This window comes from Peromyscus leucopus, chromosome 7 (genome assembly GCF_004664715.2).
Source record: "Peromyscus leucopus breed LL Stock chromosome 7, UCI_PerLeu_2.1, whole genome shotgun sequence".
Classification (NCBI taxonomy): domain Eukaryota; kingdom Metazoa; phylum Chordata; class Mammalia; order Rodentia; family Cricetidae; genus Peromyscus; species Peromyscus leucopus.
Window position 1 is genome coordinate 115,261,418 of NC_051069.1, and position 19,175 is coordinate 115,280,592.

Sequence of the window (19,175 nt, forward strand, 5' to 3'; positions counted from 1 at the left end):
ACATCTTCAGGTTGAAATTACTTCTCTGATGTTTCTCCTAATGTGCTTGAAAAGTGCCTCATTTATGACTTTTTAAAGATTTATTGTTATTATTTGAAATTATGTGTATGTGGAGGTCAGTGCCTCCAGAGGCCAGAGGAGTGAGATTTCCCCTGGAGCTGGAAATACACCTGCTGTGGGTGCTGGGAATTGAACTTGAGTCCTCTGGACAAACTGCTGAGCCACCTTTCCAGCTCCAATGTGTGACATTCTTTATCCTGTTTGTTATAAAAACTTAATGGAACAACTTCCGAATTGGAACATGGAATTTGGAGGGCCCTAAACGCTGTGTTCCTTAGCCATGGTCACTCATATTCTGCTCCAGAAGGAACCATCTCTCAACCCATTTGAGGTAAGAGCTCTGTTTCTGCATTGACTGTTACCGCACCAAACATGGGGCTCTGAAAATAATGTACGTTTTACCGGAGGAGTCACCTGGGTGGACACATTCAGACCTCTGAATCAATGGAAAGCCGTCCCCACGTGGCCTGACCCAGACACCCCACTCGGACTGGAGGCTTGGAGCGGGCCACCACAACCTGACCATCCTCGTAGTCCAGCCGTGGTGGGAGGGGCCACCCAACACCACGCCTTAAAGTGCTGTTCTGCACAGCTCTGAATGCAGGAGCATCTCTGAAAGCCTCTGAGAGGCGACATCCCGCATCCACAGACTGCAGGGGGCTCTTACCCGGGTTCTCTCAGACCTCCCTTGGTCTGGCCAATGTTCATTTCTTTATTCTGAGCTGGTTATTTAAGTATCCTGTTTGGTAGACCCCTTTCTGTTTCCAACATATTTAGTTTAAGGCATCAGTTTTGTTTGTTGTTGTTTGTTTTGGTTTTTCGAGACAGGGTTTCTCTATGTAGCCCTGGTTGTCCTAGAACTCACTCTGTAGCCCAGGCTGGCCTCAAACTCAGAGATCTGCCTGCCTCTGCCTCCCTAGAGGCATGCGCCACCGCTGCCTGGCATGCGCCACCGCTGCCTGGCTTGCGCCACCGCTGCCTGGCTTCCCGTGAGTCTCAGCACTGCTCTTGGCAATTCTTACCTGTCTCTGCTCTCTGGAAGGCCAGCAGCACGGGCAGAGAGGAGTCCGCTGGCTTCCTCCCTCACAGTGTTCTGAAGGAGAGGTTGACTTCTCTAACTTTTAAGGTCAAAATATGTACATTTAAGCTCCACATGTTGCCTCTTTATAAGATGTTTGAAAAGGTAGCTAGGGAAATGGCCGTATGGGACAGGTCTGTGTTCCCTAATGCAAGAGAAGACATTGGCCAGCATCACCAGATCTAGGTAAGGGAACCAAAGTCCAGATGGACACCGGGGCAGTAGACGATGCCTGATCCAAAACTTACACTTCTTTCATTTCTTTCTGTCCCTTTTTCTTTCATATACAAATATAATCAGGGGGATTTGGTTTGCCCTCACTGTAAATTTACACACACACACACACACACACACACACACACACACACACACACACACACATATCTTAGGTTTAAATAACATTGAGAAAAACATTTTCATCAGCAAAAGCATCTCCCTCTGGGCTGTTCAGCTCTTAAAAGAGGAAGTGATAGTATCTTAAGTCTGCACGACAAAGGCCATCTTTTGATCTTTTATGCTACTATCTCAGTTTGGGTTTCCATTGCTGACATACAACACAAGGACCAAAGGCAGCTTGGGGAGGAGACGCTTTTTCAGCTCACCCTCGGGTCACACTCCATCACTGGAGGAAGCTGGGCCAGGGACTCTCGAGGCAGGAGCTGTTGTACAAGCCGTGGAGGTACTACTTACCTCATGGTGTGTTCAGCCTGCCTTATTATAGAACCCAGGACCCCTGCTCAGGGATGGAACCATCCACAATGGGCGGGGCCGTCCTGCATCAATCATTTATCAAGAAAATGCTCTGCAGACTTGCCACCAGGCTATCTAATCGAGGTACTTTAGCAATTGATACTACCTTATAAACTTGAGTGCTCTGAACATCTTAAAAATCTATTAAAATGATGTCTTTGAGTCTATTTATAAAACTTTAAATTCTAATTATTTATATAAAACATTCATTAGAGTCATAAGATAAAGATTTTTTTAATCTATAAAATTTAGCTTATATAGGTGTGTATGTATGTTTATATCTATATATTGAGAGATAAAGATTGCATTGCAAAGTCGGTTCTAAGTAACTGCATTAATTTAATTTAAAGCTTCATTTCATTTATATAATAGTCATAGGCTCAGAAAATCATATTAAAATATTATTTTTAAAAGAAATCTGTTTTTATTATTTGTTTTTATTTCATATGCATTGGTGTTTTTGCCTGCATGTATATCCATATGAGAGTTTCAGATCCTCTGAAACTGGAGTCGCAGACAGTTGTGAGCTGCCATGTGGGTGCTGGGAACTGAACCCGGGTCCTCTGGAAGAGCAGCCAGTGCTCTTCACCACAGAGCCATCTGCCCAGCCCCACAAATACTCTTTTTTTTTTTTTTTTTGAAGACAGGGTTTCTCTGTGTAGTCTTGGCTGTCTAGGATCCACTCTGAGGATCAGGCTGGCCTCGAACTCAGAAATCCGCCTGCCTCTGCCTCCAGAGTGCTGGGATTAAAGGCGTGTGCCCAGCCCAAATACTCCTAATATAAACTGTCTCCCATCACAAACAAGACAGCCATAGAGTACACATGACTGCCAATGTGGGGGAGTACCTCCATCTAGTTTTTTTTTAATGTGTAAATTTGTGGAGCTGAAGAGATGGCTTAGCAATTAAAAGTACTGGCTGCTCTTTCAGAGGTCCTGGGTTCAATTCCCAGCAGCCACATGGTGGCTCACAACTGTCTACATCTGTAGTCTCGTGGGGTCTAATGGCCTCCTCTAGTGTGCAAATAAAACACATATACATAAAATAAATAAATAAATAAATCTCTTTTAAAAGATGTAAATTTGGGGGCTGGAGAGATGGCTCAGAGGTTAAGAACACTGACTGCTCTTCCAGAGGACCTGAGTTCAATTCCCAGCACCCACATGGTGGCTCACAACCGTCTATAATAGGACCTGATGCCCTCTTCTGGCAAGCAGATATATATGCAGAACACTCATATATAAAAATAAATAAATAATTTAAAAAAGAAAAAGATGTAAATGTTGGGTGTTAAAATCTGTGTGCCCAGGACTGGGGAGATGACTCAGCAGTTAAGAACACTTACTGGTCTTGCAGAGGACTGGGGTTTGAATCACAGCACGCGCATGTCCTCACAACTGTCTCTAACTTCAGTCCCAAGAGCTCTGACGCCCTCTTCTGGCCTCCACCAGCACTGCACTCATGTGCACAGACTCACAGACAAAAATACAATCTTTAAGGGGGGACGGGGCAGGTGGCCTAGGTCTGTTACCCCCAAGCTGGGGAGGGAGAGGCACACAGCCTAGCAAACAGTGAGCTCCAGGTTCAGTGACAGGGTTCTGTGGCAATTTCCTCAGAACTGAAACCCCTCCAGGAGACAGGAGGCTTAAGAGCCCCAGGAGGTAAACCAAAGGTCCTAGGTCTGGGTGAACAAAACCTTGCAAGAGTCTGGAGGGTCCCTCCCCAGAAAATGAGGCGTACTGCTGGAGAAGGGCACGGGGGTGATAACTTGGAGCGGGGATAGGGATTGCCAACTGACGCCACTCAGAGACTCCGTTGTAGCTGTCGTCTGTGTTGGGTGGGCTTTTGGTCACCCCGCTCCTGTGAGTAACCCTTCACCCACACTCCTGTATGCAACACCAATAAAACTCATTGGCTCACCAGCTTGGACTTGAACTTTAGTCTGTCATGGGCACCCGTTCTGGGAGGAATAGATGTGTGTATGTTGCATCTCCCCAGGAAAAGCCTAACACACACACACACACACACACACACACACACACACACACACACCACTAAGGAAAAGGAGATGCCCCATGTGTGTGACACAGCTGTGGCCATGTGACTTCCCCTTCTGAGTGATTCTCAAACCTCTAACCCATCCCAGAGCACAGACATCTTTGGCCTTGCCATCTAAAGACCTCCCCACAGGCGGGCCCCCAAACCTTCTCCCGTGAGAAAAGACTGACGCCAATTTTAGAAACTCGGCAAGTTTTAAATATGTTAGCAAAATATTAACATTAAATATACATTATAAATAAGCCTTATAAATATAAAACTGATTAAAAACTGATAAAAAAAATCAATAAATTAGTCATGTCCCTCCAAGTAATTGCTCTTCAGCTTCTGAGTCCCCTTCCAGGAGGACCGGTTCAGCGTGTGAAAATTCCACAATACACCACCAGAGGGAGCAACAAGCAGCGAGGACCCAAGATGGGGCTTCCAGGCACTGGGAGATCTCCCATAAACCCACCCCACGACCGTTTGCACCGTATGTTCCCATTTACAGAGACTTTGATGTCCACCCTATGGCACAGAGTCCAGCAGCTGACAGGCGGAGGGGCCTTACATAAGGACGGACACACACACACACACACACACACACACACACACACACACACACACACTCGACACAGCTTTCCACAGAGAACGCTGACGTTCAGATACATAAAGTGTCCTGCCCACAGTCACGCAGAGACTCGGGGAACAAACTAGAGTTCTGAGCTCTCTTCCCTTGAACTCCTAGATCAGTGCTCCTTTTAGGACACCCTGCCCCTGTCGCAACTGTCCAACGTGAGGTCTCCCAGACGTCCAGGTATCTGGTCTGAATGGGATGAGGCACAGGAGAGAGCCCCGGACCTGACCTTGCCTTTGGAACCCAGCCACAGGGAAAGGAGGAAGTCTGGAGGCAACGGCTTCAAGTCATGAGAGGAAAGGACCAACAGCCTCGGGGGTTCAGCCCAGCCGTGAGTCAGCTTGTGTCATCAGACCCCTGAATCAATGGAAAGCCGTCCCCACGTGGCCTGACCCAGACGCCCCACTCGGACTGGAGGCTTGGAGCGGGCCACCACGACCTGACCATCCTCGTCGTCCAGCCGTGGTGGGAGGGGCCTCCCAGCGCCACGCCTTAAAGTGCTGTTCTGCACAGCTCTGAATGCAGGAGCATCTCTGAAAGCCTCTGAGAGGCGACATCCCGCATCCACAGACTATGCCGTGTCCATCCATGTGTCCTCAGGCTACCGGGGCACCTGGACCCTGGACGTGGGGCTCTGGCTGCTCCTGGAGGGTCTGATTCTGCGGGCTCCCTTGCGCCAGGCCCGGAGCGGGCTGTGTCTCGGGCTGTGTCTCGGGCTGTGTCTCCGGCTGCGGCTGGAGCCATCTCCCCACTCCCTGAAGACCCTCCCCACTGAGCTCATGAAGCAGTGGTAGCCCCACAGGAAGCGGCAGCTGTCTAGCTTGGCCTGGAAAACGCTTGGTGTTGTAGAGGTGGACGGTGAGGTCCCAGAACCGGCCTGTGTGGGCTCGGGTTTCTCCAGGGTATGGTGGAGCAGCTGCGCCATGCAGTAGACATTGTTTCTGATGCCTTGGATGTTCTGCCTGGCCCTCTCCAGCTCTGGAAAAGCTTGAATCTTCGGAAATTGCTGTCTTAAAGCACCCAGTTGGCGCCAGACTCTGCCCAGTGTGGCGTGGACAGTGTTCAGGAAGCGAGGCTTGCTCAGGGCCCGTAGGGTGTCCTCACTCGGGAAGGTCACAGGGTACTCTGTGCAGGCAGCTCTCAGGTCCGATGTGTTCAGGCTTTGGAGGAGAATCTGAGGAAGGAAATGAGTGAGGAATGCATGCCAGAAGCCCCCCCCCTCCAAATGCACACAGATGAAGCTGCCTTTGCTGCCTTTGAAACACTAGCTCTTGTGTGTTTCACACTAGATCTTCCCAGCAAAGAGACAACAAAGGCCAAGGAAGAAGAGATAACCCAGAACGGCAGAGATGGGACACAGAAATGGGATGGGAGTGCTTCCAGGGCCCCGGGGGTCACTGTGCATGCAGTGGATGGGGTGAGGGTCTGCAGAAGCACTGGACTAGTTCACTCTCTACCACATCTGGGAATCTAAAACAAAGTGCCAAGCCATCCAGACAGCAGGTGGCCACCAGGGGATGGAGTTGGGATCCAGGCAGCTCCACCTGCCCCTTACTGGTCCTCCCTCCATCCACTTTCTCACTAGTCCCCAAGATTCTCTGAGGCTCACGTGCCCTAAGGGCTGGCCGAGGCTTACATAGGGCTCCATGAGTGATCCAGTGTTCCCCGTGACGTTCGCCTGATTCTGCAGCTGGCTGAGGAGCTGTGGGGAAGAGCTGGAGCAGCCGCGTGTGGCCTGTGCCATGCTCAGGAACAGGAGACTGAGGGCCAGACCTGGGGCGGAGAAGGAAGGGTATGTTTACCTGACTTGTGGCATGTACAGTTCTTACGCCTGGGGGTGCAGCCCAGAGCAAGAGCTGGGCATGCAGCAGGCACTAGGTCTGCACAGGACACCCCCCAGGCTGCCACCTCCCCAGTGAGTCACCACGCAGACCAAACAGGGTGAGGGGGGGTGCAATTACCAAGCACGGAAGCTGGGTGTTTGCACACAACATCCCTGTCCTGACCTTAGGGCACGGGCTGAGGTGATGAGTCCACTATAAGACGTCTGGCCTCACACAAGGGCTGGTCTAGACCTAAGACTGACAGGTCAAGTCCCTGACTCCCATACAATCTTAACATTCCATGTAGACCGAATGGAGTGGACCTGGGTGCAGCCTTGGGCATCAGGTCACCTGAGTTCTGTTCACAGAGCTAGGGAAGGCACTCTCCACCCACAGGGCCTGCCAGTGCTGATACCCCGTCTACTGAAAGGTGAACTATGTGCCAGAGAAAGTCCTGCCCAGGTCACACATGCCCAGAACTCTCCTTGACCTTCCTGCCCCTCAGTCAAGAAACCCCCCCACACACGCACACTCCAGGGATACTGGGACTCCCCAAGAAGGTTGTGGGGGTGAGGGTAGACTAGCATAGTTCCAGCTCGCTGGCCCCCACCCTCAGGCACCGGCAGCCACGTGGTCGGAAGGGGCCTGTGGTGCAATGGCCCGGAAGGCTGTGACACCATCCTTCCCTTCCTACAAACCGACCAGCCCCTTGGGGAGGGCCAGGAGCCCAGGCATGCCAACCACAAGTGCCCTCCCCAACTTCCCCAGGTGTCTGTAGCTACACTACCAGCGAGGGCCCACGGCGAGCACGTAACAGGTGCACGTGGAGCAGCGTCTGTAGGGGTGTGCCCGCCAGCCTGTGTGAAGCCCTGGGGTACCTGCCCCGTTCACTGGGGCTTCTGGTCTGCAGGTAAGCCTTCCTGCATCAGTGTGAGGGAAGACCCTCACCCACGTTGGGGGCTTTGTTTGCTTGTCCCCATGGGGGTGTGGCTGTGTGTGCAGATCTGAGGCCCTGAAGCTCGGCTGAGTTTCCATCCACCCTAGACCCTGGCAATTGAGTCAGGACAAGAAGGAGGCCCCATCCCAGGACCTGCCGCACTTCCTCACAGATCTGCAACTTCCTTTTCTGCTCCTCTCCCACCTGCCTCCGGCTTCTCCACCTTCTTCCCGCTCTATCCCCTTCCCTCATGCCCTGGGCACCAACACAGTCTATCTCACCTCCCTCTGGAAGCCCTCCAGGAATACCACATCTCCATCTGTGGGTATTCTGGGGTCTCAGTGGACCCCTGACCTCCTAGTTCTCCTTCTCATCAGCATCATTCACCTGATGCCAGAGCTCCAGCTCCCAAGGGGCAGAAGGTGCCCACCGCAGCCAGTTGGCACAGCTGTGCCCTGGGATGGCAGAAAGGAAGGAAGTACTTACTGAGCAGTGTTCTCTGTGGGAGCTGTGTCTGCATGCTGGGCGCTGGTGATTCGGCCCGTGCCGCTCTGGGGTGACACAGCTCGGCTGGGCGTCCTGCGGGCTGGCAGCCACTTTATGCCCGACAGGGCGATTGGCCAACACCTCGTGAGGTGGGTGGGGAGGGGGAGGGGGAAGGGCAGGCCTTCTGGGAACATGACCCCAAAAACCAAAGTCTCCACAGGCGGCCAATGGGCGCCAGGCGCCATGACAAGCCCGCTCCTCCTCCCGTTTTCTTCGAATTCGTTCTTCGAGGTCAGCCCCACGCCCAAGGATGATGTAAACCGCAGCCTCAGCCTTTTTGGGGTGAGCGGGCAGCACGGGGGTCCATGCCATCTTCAGTGAGTCAGCCCGGGGGTCAGAGCAGGAGCTGCATGCCAGGCCTCTGGAAGCCCAGGCCACCCTTGGCCCAGGAACCGCCAACCTCACAGGACACTGAGGTTTAGGGCTCAAGGGAGCTAGACATCTTCCTCGTTGGGTGCCCTTCCCACCCTCTCGCTTGGGCTGTCGGGACATCTGTGAGCGGAAACCACCAGGCTCTGGGCACAGAGCCAGACTCGGGCCCCAAGAACCTAATCCTAGGCCAGCATCCTCTAGCCCGGCTCCTCATCCTTGCTCTCCCCATTATCTGGTCCCTACAGCCTTCCCAATCCCAGAGCCCCTCTCTGGAGAGAGGCTCCTCTAGGAGGACCCGGACACTTGGAACGGGAGAGACTAGAGACTAGGTCTCAAACCTTCCGACATGCTGTGTGGCCTGAGGCAGGTCACTTCGCCACTCTGAGCCTCACCTGCGCAGCAAAGAGGAGAAAAGCATTTCTGGGTTTCACCCCACAAGGCCACCGCCAACATGGACATAAAAGGCAAAAAAGCCTTTGAAGGAAAAGAAAAGACAAAACTCGAATTCCAAGTACCGGTTTTCGGGGGATGGGATGCAGGGGGGCGGGGGAGATGGGGAAGCTGTGAGCTCAGAGGGGGAAGCTGGAGTGGGGGGGGGGCTGCGGTGGCAGTTGGAGACCAGGTTTCACTTTCTCTGAAAGATAGTGATCCATCATGGGTGGGTCTTCTGTTTCTTAGCACCCGCAGCGGAACATGACGACATTCGGCCCTGGAGACAGCGTCTCCTGGTCGGCTGGCGGGCGGCTTTGCTGTGGTAAACTGAGCCAGGCTGACCCAGGTCCACGGTCCATGCTTGGAAGCCTCAGCATGCCTACCCAGCTAGGACGAGCATCCTCAGGCTGTAACCTCGGGGACCAGAGGTAGCCTGAGGAGGTTGGGTGTGGGTCCTGGGGCTGTGGGCGACCTGAGCTGCTCCAGGTGCAGGGACCCTGCAGAAGGAGCCCAGCCCCGGCCATACCACCTGCCGCTGGTCCTCATGTGTCCACTGAACAAAGATCTTCACCCCCACTCCCCATCTTGAGGCACCCACCCACTCCCTGTGCCCAGCAGAGTGCTCGCCTTGGCGGCAAACCGCCAGTCTGGCCCGGTCCAGATCCTCTTCTTGAGGTCTTCATTTCCTTCTGCTGAATTTCTCACCTCTGCCCACCCCAGGGTGCTGTTCCCTAGGGCCCTGGACAGGGCTCCTTCTGCATTTCATATCCCTGATGTCATCCTGGGACATCCTATCCCCCTACACCCAAGCCCCGGCAGGGAGCTACCTCATCTCACTGTGGTGAGGAGACAGAGGGCAGCTCTGTGCAGCCCCGGGGTCTGGCAGGAGAGCACCTCTGGACCACTGTGTTGGCAAGAGGCTCTCCATCACCCCAGCTCTTCCTCCTCCCATCATGAATCCTACTCTGTCTCCTCTGTTTAAAGCAAGAAGTGAAGCCCCCCCCTCCCCCCCACTAGGGTCACCCTGCAGAGCTGAGAGGTCATCCAAAGCTGGTCATAGTGGTGGTACACATTTGTAATTCCAGCTTCTGGAGAGGCTGAGGCAGCAGTGTGAGCCAGAAGCCAGCCTGGGAGAGACAGGGAGACCCGACCTCAAAATGGAATCGAACTGGGCATACGGTCCCAGCGCTCGGGAGCCGGTGGCTGACAGGGAGACTCTGTCTCAAAGAAAGAAATAAACTGAATTAAATAAAGGGGGCTGCCAGCGTCTGCCAAGGCGAGGTGCTAGTCTGGACACTTGATGTGTCTACCAAAGAAAAGAAAAGGGAGGGAGGAAGGAAGGAAGGAAGGAAGGAAGGAAGGAAGTACACTTTCCCTGGTGTCTAAAGGCCCATGCTCTTAGCTCTGGGGCCAATCTGAGTGTTGTGTGCACAAACTCCTGGGACCACTGTCACCAAGGGCAAGACCTGTGTGTGCATATTTATTTCCTGGAATTGTCATGATGGTGTACAGCTGACCCTTGGTATACACAAGTGACTGATTTCAGGGCCTCCTTCCCAAAGGTACCAAGATCTACCGAAGTCTCAGAGCCTTTTAAAAATGGTGTGGTGTATTCATGGAACTTCCATCTGGCCTCCTTGGACCGGAACCTCCCTAGATGACATGATCCCCAGCACAAGGCACATGCTATGGCAAACAACCGTGTCGTTGGGGAATCACAAAAAAGAACGTCTGCGCATGTTCCTTGAAGAGGAGCCCGTCTCAGTCCGGCTTCCTTTTCTGCACACACCTCTTTGCGTCCTCTGATGTGGAGCCTATGGATGGACAAGTGGGGGCACTGTCCCACAGGCCATGCAGCCTCAGCTGTGTGCTTCCCACCACTGTAGAGCTGGACGTTTGATTCAAGCTGTCACCGGGGCTGGCTCTTTCTCAGGCACCTCTCCTTAGCTGTTTATTTATTTAGGCCGCTTCTCAACGGTGTAGCCCAGGCTGGCCTCCGACTCTCCCTGGAGTCCAGATTGGCTTCAGGTTCTCAATCCCCTCGCCTTGGCCTCTCTGGTGTTGAGATTATTGGAATATGCCACCCCACACGGCTGCTCCTTGGCTTGTAAGTGGCCACATTTTCACCGGGTCCTTACACAGTCATTTGCTGCTTCTGCAATTCTGTACCCTGATCTTTGTGTGTGGCACATGCATGCCTGTGTACATACGAGGGTGGGTGCACATACAAATCGTGTCTGTGCTTGTGGAGGCCAGAGGTCATAGTTAAAGCGTCGTTAAGTGTCTTCCTGTGTTACTCTCCACATTTGCATACAGGGTGTGTGTGTGTGTGTGTGGTGGTTGTGGAGGTGTGTGGATGTATATGCTGTATATGGTGGTGGTGATGTGTGGATACGTGGGAGTGTGTACGTGCACACAGAAGCCACAGGAGGACACCATGCATCCTGTTCTAGCATTCTGTCTTATTCCCTTGAGATGAGATCTTTCGTCTGAATCTGGAGCTAGGCTAGCAGTTGAAAGCCCCAGGCATTTCCGTTTCTGCTCCTCCACAGTGCTGGGGCTGCAGGCCTGCGTGACCACATCTGGCTTTTCACGTGGATTCTGGGGACTTGAACTCAGATCCTCATGCTTGCAAAGCAAGCCCTTTCCTGATGGAGCCATCTCCCCAGCCCCCGATTTCTTCCCTAATCCAGTCCCACTGAATCAGAGCCCACTCAATGACCCTTTTTGGTTTACCTCTTTAAGGGCCCCATTTCCCAATACAGTCACATCTGAGACGCCGTGAGGTAGGATCGTACATGATGACGCCAGGAACAGGCTCCAGACCCTAACCGAGGAGTCAGGATTGGAGGGTGAGACACCAGTGGAGGTCCTTGGGGCTACGCAGGGGCAGTGGGCGTGGCCCAGAGGCCCAGAGGCGGAGCCTCACCACCACCCAGGCCAAGCGTGAGGGAAGATGCGTCAGCGATTCTGGTGAGGTCAGCTCCTAGTGACGTCGCCGCCGTCGCCAGCAGGAAAGGCTTGCAACAGCCCGTATAAATAGGATCCTCAACCACAGGGCCCGGGCTGTCCCCTCTTCCTGGGCCACGTCAGCCGGGTCCTCGTGATGCGGAGAGGAAGAGAGGGTGGGTTTGCTTCCTCAGAACTGCTATCTCCCAGCCTTTCCGGCCCACCCTCCGGCTGCGAGGGCTCTGCCTCTTTAAATGCATGGACAGGACCTGCCACAGCCTGAGGTGGGGTGCAGGAGGCTGCTCCATTGGACAGAGAGACTGGACCCCCACTTGCTGGTGGACACAGATTCAAGTTCTAGCCTCTACTACCCGTGAGCCTGTTCTCAACTGAGTCACGTCCTCTCTCAGGGCCTCAGTTTCTCTTCCCTGTAAACCTCAGCGGCACAATTCAACAACGAGAAGCAAAAACAATTCGATTAAAAATGGGCAAAAGGTGTGGTGGCACATGCCTGTGATCCTAGCACCGAGAGGTAGAAGCAGGAGGATCAGGAGTTCAAGGTCAGCCTCAACTACACCTTGAGATCAAGGCAGTCTGTGCTTCACGAGATCCTGGGGGATGGGTGAGGTAGTGAAACTGGGAAGAGTGTGCTGGTGATGGAGCAGTCAATGCAGCCTGGATTTCATTCCCAGAACCCACATGGAGATGTCAGGCATGGCGGCCTACGCCTGTGAACCTGGCAGCCGGGCAGAGGAAATGGCATCCAGAGGTTCACTAGCCAGCCTAACTGGTGAGCTCTGGGCTAACAAGAGACCCTGTCTCAAAGGAGGTCACTGGTATTCCTAAGGATGACACCCAAGCTTGTCCCCAGCTTCCAAGTGTGTGTGTGTGCGCACACACACACACACACACACACACACACACACACACACACTTGACAAAGGATTTGATCAGACATTTCCCACTGAAGAAAAAGGTACAGGAATGTCCTAGAAGTGTGTGAAAGGTTGCTCCCCATCAGGAGGTCCTAGGGAGGTACAGAGCCAGCACCGTACCACCCCGTTCTGGGATAAGTCGGAGACAGACGGTAGCAAGTGTTGGTGATGATACAGGGACACTGGAACCCTTGTAGAGTACGGGCAGGAAGGCAAGACAGTGCCTGGAAGCAGACGACAACCACGAGAATAAGCCCAGCAAGTCCACTCCTAACCTCATGCCCCAAAACATGATCCAAAACACCTTTTAGTTGTTTTTCTGAGACAGGGCCTCACTCTGTACCATAGGCTAGCCCCCACTCTGTACCATAGGCTAGTCCTCACTCTGTACCATAGGCTAGTCCTCACTCTGTACCATAGGCTAGTCCCCACTCTGTACCATAGGCTAGTCCCCACTCTGTACCATAGGCTAGTCCCCACTCTGTACCATAGGCTAGTCCCCACTCCTTACCATAGGCTAGTCCCCACTCCTTACCATAGGCTGGTCTGTAATTCACTAATCAAGGTTGGCCTCAAACTCATGGCAATCTTTCTGCCTTAGCCTTCCAGGCACTAGGATTACAGGAGTGCACCACCACATCAGGCCAAAAAACCTTGTCCTAGTAAGAAGCAAAACCAGAAAATACAAGCCTCCGCAGAAACCTTCAGGAATCACAGGAGAGATTATCTGCATTCCCCCAAAGCACAGGCCCAGTGGTCAGAAGAAATGGATAAACAGTACAACACAGTGGACTATTAAGTCCCAAACACGGGGAATGTACTGACAAGTGTCACAACATGGATGAGCCTTGGAAACCTTCCGTCCGTCGAAGGAAGCCAATAGGAAAGGCCATTGACACTGTGTGATGATGCTGATGCTGATGCTGATGCTGATGCTGATGCTGATGCTGATGCGCACGCACCGGGGCGGGGCGGGCAGCCGCAGAATGGCGGCCGGAGTGTGGGAACCCAGGGGTAAGGAGTGTCTGCTAGCAGAATCTGGGGAGGAATGACCGACTAGTCAAGAACTGGATAGTGGTGATGACCACGTAACCCTGAATGAAGGGAAAACACAGATCTGCGTAAGTCTGATAATATCGAGGGCTGTATCTAGATTTTTATAAGTGTAGTGAGTGGTGCAGGGGACCTCTTAAGATACTTAGTGCCACTCAAGGGCTGAGCCTGACCCTCAGGGGGAGTTCCTGGGGCAGACAAAGGCACACATTGGTTTATGTCATTGGGTGGTTTGGGGGGCAGTTGGGAAAGGTGGGGTTACGTAAGACCTAGTGAACAGGGACATGCCGGGTCAGGGAGGTCATGGGCCCCGGGGATCCCTTGTTCTCCAGTTACCAGAGTCTTCCTGGGACCTGGTGAGAGAGACTAGCTCCCTCCCCCCCACCCCCGCAGGGTACTCTTGAGCAGGGAGAAACGAGGAATATGTAGATAGGAATATATATAAGAGACAGGCAGAAAACACAGGCTAGCCTCGGGAGGGTCTGGGTCAAAACCCACCAGCCCTGTCTATCTCTACTAAAGGGCTTTTAAAGGAATGCCAAGGGGTGGAGCAAAAGACCCCGGCCCCCAGCACAGCCAAGTGCAGACTATCTGGTGACCTTGCACGTGATCAAGTCCTCCCCTAATGCACCCTGCTGTGTAAAGCAAGCTTGGACCTCACCAGGAAGCTTTTGTGGGCTCCCAACAGGCGTGCTCTATGCCTCCCAAATCGAGTAACTGACCCCAGGTCTGAAGCCCTATTCAGAGGAGAGCAAGAAAAAGTGAGAGTTCCTTCAGCTCTCTCTCTCTCTCTCTCTCTCTCTCTCTCTCTCTCTCTCTCTCTCTCTGACACACCAGCCATTACCACAGCTTCTGTGACTGACCAGACCGCCTCAGGGAAACCCAGACGGAGGGAAGCCTGGGGACAGTGACGTCAGGCAAACTGACAGGCTGACAACAGAGCAGAGGCTGCCCAGCAGTCCATTGGTATGAGCCCAGGTTATACCTGTGAGATAAGTGAAGGCACAATGACCACAGAAGGTCCGAAGCCCCGGTAGAGCTGTGTCCCTTCAAGGGAAACACCACGTCAAACAGTAAAATGGTAGGACTTCAGCTGTACGCCCACGTTTCTTATGACGACAACGTAGAGCACAGCGCCCACTTTTTGAGACAGGGTCTCGCGTAGCCCAGGCTGGCCTTGAGCTACTGTGTAGCTGACACAGAACTTCTGACCCCGTCACCTCCACTAAGTGCCTGCCATTGCAAAGGCCTATAAGGTGTGGAGACTGAATCCGGGGCTTCGTGTAGGAAGCAAGCACTCTACTGACTGTTCCACCTCTCTGGCCTTTGGGGCACCTATTTTGAAATATCAGATTCTTGCCTAAAATGTTTGGTTTCCCTGCCCCCCCAAAATCAGGTATGTCTCTAGATTTTTCATGTGCCAGACTTGGCATTACACATTCTTGCAGGGCACACCACTGGATTCTCATAACCCCTTTAGGAGCCAGCCCCATTTTGCAGATGGAGAAACTGAGGCATAAAAGGCAGAATCCTGGAAGGGGAGAAAATGCAGGCTGGGGTCCAGGTAGCCTTCCTAGGCCAAGAGACCGGGCAGCATGTTCAATGGCTTGTCCAGAACTGATGCTGCCAAGTGACAAAAATGACAGTCTCTCCACAGGGGCCGTGGTAAGTGGCACAGGACCACGGGTAGGCGGAGGAAGGGAAACAGGGAAGGAAAGTGTGCCCTGTGCTCAGGGCGCAGACAGTGCCCGGGGTACAGTAGCGGTGAAGAAACATCAGGGGACATCTGCGTGGCCGTCCAGATGTGGCCATCTACAGAAGCTGCAACACGGGGGATTCCTGGCTGCCAGCCTGCGGGAGCCAGACGTGCCAGACATGCTCTGCTGGCACGTCTGCACTGACCATCTGCGGCCAGGCTTCTGGGAGGACAGCACCCTGGGGTGCTGCCCAGAGCAGCTGATCTCGGGCAGTCTGGCTGCTTGGGTCCCTTTCCAAAGGAATCACACCGGAGCACGTGATCTTCCTTCTGGGCAGCTCTGAAAACATGCTGACTTTTTCCTGGACTCTTTTGTAGCATGTTCAAAAACTTGCTGTTTTTGACTACTCAAGATTGCAACACTTTCCAGGAAAAGTAACTGAAAAAAAAAAAAAAGTGCCACACGTCCCCTCCTTTGTAAAATTCACTTGGGCACCCATTCCACAAAAGTGGCACCTGCTGGCCTGGCAAAGAAGGGAGCTGCCGGTGGAGGGCTGACTCCAGTGTGTGTGTGTGTGTGTGTGTGTGTGTGTGTGTGTGTGTGTGTGCATGTGCGTGCGTGCGTGTGTGTGTGCGTGTGTGTGTGTGTGTGTGTGTGTGCTGGCCTTACAAAGAAGGGAGCTGCCAGTGCTGGGCTGACTCCACTGTGTATGACAGGGAGGTGGCCGGGGCAGGGGGGGGGAGAGAGAGAGAGAGAGAGAGAGAGAGAGAGAGAGAGAGAGAGAGAGAAAATGTGTGTGTGCCGTGCACAGGTGTGGAGGCTAGAGGTCAATGCCCAGTGTCTTTCTCAGTCACTCTCCACTTTATTATTCATTCATGCATTTATTTATTTATAGGCAGGGTCTCACACTGACACTGGGTCTCACCAGCCTGACTAGAACTGCTATCTAGCAAGCTCTAGGGATCTGCCTATCTCTGCCTCCCAGTGCTGGGGTTACAGACCTGCACCACAGCCCCAGATTTTGCGTGGATATTGGGCATCTGAACTCAGATGCTCACGCACGTAAGGCAGGCACATTGCTGACTCTTTATTCTCAGGAGCTGAGCAGCAGAGACAAACAAACAGGAAAGAGAATTTATGGACGGGTGTGGTGGTGTACACCTTTATTTCCAGCACTCAGGAGGCAGAGGCAGGTGGGTCTCTGAATTTGAGGCCAGTCTGGTTTACAGAACAAGTTCCAGGACACCCAGGGATACACAGAGAAACTCTTTCTCAAATAATAACTAACTAACTAAATAATAATAAAAAAGTAGAAGATGCACACGAGGAAAATGTAGGAAGAAGCACCTGGATGACTTGGGGGGAGGCTGTGAAGTCACCTTCTTCCACGTGTGTTCTTGGGGAGACCCCAGAAAACTCCACAGGGTTACATTGATATAAAAAAGAAGTTTATCCTGCACCCCAGGAGAGAAGCCATCACAGTGTCCAAGTGAGGTGGCCATTCAGTGGAGGGGAGGGAGTTACGGGGCTGCTGGTCCTGTGTTCTAGAATGAACTCAGAATTAGATACCGCCTTCCTCAAACTCTGAGTCTAAAGCCTGAGGTGGACAACCCCCAACGTTTCAAAAGGTAATGGGCAAACAAAATGCAGCACGCTGTACAACCGAGTGTGAGCAGCCATGCAGAGGACACGCTGACACATGCAGAGGACACGCTGACACATGACGAGGACACGCTGACACATGACGAGGACACGCTGACACATGACGAGGACACGCTGACACACTGACACATGACAAGGACACGCTGACACATGCAGAGGACACGCGGACACATGACGAGGACACGCTGACACATGCAGAGGACACGCTGACACATGCAGAGGACACGCTGACACATGTAGAGGACACGCTGACACATGCAGAGGACACGCTGACACATGCAGAGGACACGCTGACACATACAGAGGACACGCTGACACATGACAAGGACACGCTGACACATGCAGAGGACACGCTGACACACGACGAGAACACGCTGACACATGACGAGGACACGCTGACACATGCCACGGTGTGGACGGCACTCAAGGACATTAAGCTCTATGGAAGCTTTGGCACACTGCTCACACACTGTGTGGTTGTGTGGCTCCACGCATATGAACTGAGAGGAAAACGCGGAGAGAATGTGGACTGGGGATGGGCAGGGCAGGGAGCAACGGCCTCCTTTCAGGGTGGTGAAAAGGTTTTGAACTAAATGTGCCAAATACCACGGAATCACTCCATTTGAAATAGCTATCGGGATGCCTGTAATCCCAGCCTGGGATCATGAGGATCATGAGTTCTGGGCCAGCCTGACATAAAAACAAGACCCTGTTCCAAGAGAGGAATAAAAGGAAAATTATGCAAGTTTTATGCCAATTTAAAAATTGGGCGTGGCAGTGGTGGCACATGCCTTTAATCCCAGCACTCGGGAGGCAGAGCTAGGCGGATCTCTGTGAGTTCGAGGCCAGCCTGGGCTACCAAGTGAGTCCCAGGAAAGGCGCAAAGCTACACAGAGAAACCCTGTCTCGAAAAACCAAAAAAAAAAAAAAAAAAAAAAAATTGGGGAAGGAGCTGGAGAGATGCTCAGCAGTTAAGAGCACTTGTTGCTCACTCGAGGACCCGAATTCGGTTCCCAGCACCACGCGTGCACTCACACCGTCTCTAACTCCAGTGCTCGGGGGTCTGACACCCTCTTCCGGCATCTGCAGGCACCGCACACGCGCGGTGCACAGACGCAAACAACTGCTGTGTTAGTTGGGGCACTGGAGACGGCCGTGGGTAAAGCGCTTGCTGCGCTAACACGAAGGCCTGAGTTCGGATCCCCAGCACCATGTAAAGCCGGGCTTGGTGGCGGGCATCTGAAACCCCGGCACTGGGGGTCAGGGACAGCTGTGTCCCACAGGCTCACTGGCCAGCCAGGCTAGCAGGAACATGGAGCCCCAGGTTCCATGAGACTCTACCTCAGAAATGAGGTGGCAGGCCACAGGGGAAGACACGTGACTTTGACCTCTGGCCTCCACAGACATGCACCCCTGCATCCACATACACACATGTACACGCGTGCATACACCATACAAACGCTAAGAAAAAAAATTAAAGAAGGGCTTAAAGACACAGTAAGGGCCTGGGTGTTACTCGGTACGTGAGAAACCCTGGTGATGCCTTCAGTATGGAAAGGAGGGAGGAAAGATGCAGGACAGAGGGAGGGAGACGGACATACAGCCACCTCGGAAAAGCCAAGGGTCTCCAAGGTTACGTGAGTGAGTGGGAGGCCAGGGTCTTCTTTAGAAGGAACAGAGCTGTGGGACTGTTTTCCTCAAGGGACGTGCTGGGGACAACCCACGTGTGCAGCGACAGGAAAGAGAAATAGGCTTCTACAGCCAGCAGAGACCAGGAACAAGAACACCCATGAGGTGCTGTGTGCTGATGGGGGGACCCGGGAGGGGCAGGGGCTGGAGAGCCGGTGCTATCTTGGGGTCTAGGCAGAAAGCCATACCCGCTTGCTTTGGGGGCAGCAGGCCAGGGAACGGAGTGGGGTGAAGTGGAGGCCACTGGAAGAGCTGAAGCCGGGAGGTGAGCAGGGGGCAACCTTGTCCTTGGGGACCCAGGGGCCCTGGAGAGACGCATGGGACAGAGGGCACGTGATCATGTAAACACCAAAGATGTCCCCTATTCAGAGACACATGTGGCCACACATGCAGAGTCAAGCCCACAGGAAACATTCATACAGCACAGACATCCACATGCCCACCAAAGAGGATTGAGTAATGACCACACCAGGACGCTGTCCCTTCTACATACGTATAGGTGGGTATTTACACACACA

The 19,175-nt window shown here is 53.1% G+C and overlaps 1 protein-coding gene across 1 annotated transcript; it reads right to left on the reverse strand.

Moving 5' to 3' along the window:
• Positions 1 to 4,050: 4,050 nt before the first annotated feature.
• On the reverse strand, positions 4,051 to 8,024 carry Osm (oncostatin M). The gene is made up of 3 exons (XM_037208124.1): positions 7,809 to 8,024; positions 6,199 to 6,335; positions 4,051 to 5,736 (listed from the first exon to the last, which is right to left on the reverse strand). The coding sequence occupies exons 1-3, from the start codon at positions 7,840 to 7,842 to the stop codon at positions 5,164 to 5,166; spliced, it is 744 nt and encodes a 247-aa protein (XP_037064019.1). The 5' UTR covers positions 7,843 to 8,024; the 3' UTR covers positions 4,051 to 5,163.
• Between the last annotated feature and the right edge of the window lie 11,151 nt (positions 8,025 to 19,175).

Bases quoted from the DNA above. Each gene is read 5' to 3' on its own strand.
- Osm (XM_037208124.1), bottom strand. From the start codon at position 7,842: ATGCAGACACAGCTCCCACAGAGAACACTGCTCA. The intron at 6,336-7,808 runs GTAAGTACTTCC...TCTCCGCCCCAG, and splicing joins CCCACAGAGAACACTGCTCA to GTCTGGCCCTCAGTCTCCTG. The intron at 5,737-6,198 runs GTAAGCCTCGGC...TTCCTTCCTCAG, and splicing joins GATCACTCATGGAGCCCTAT to ATTCTCCTCCAAAGCCTGAA.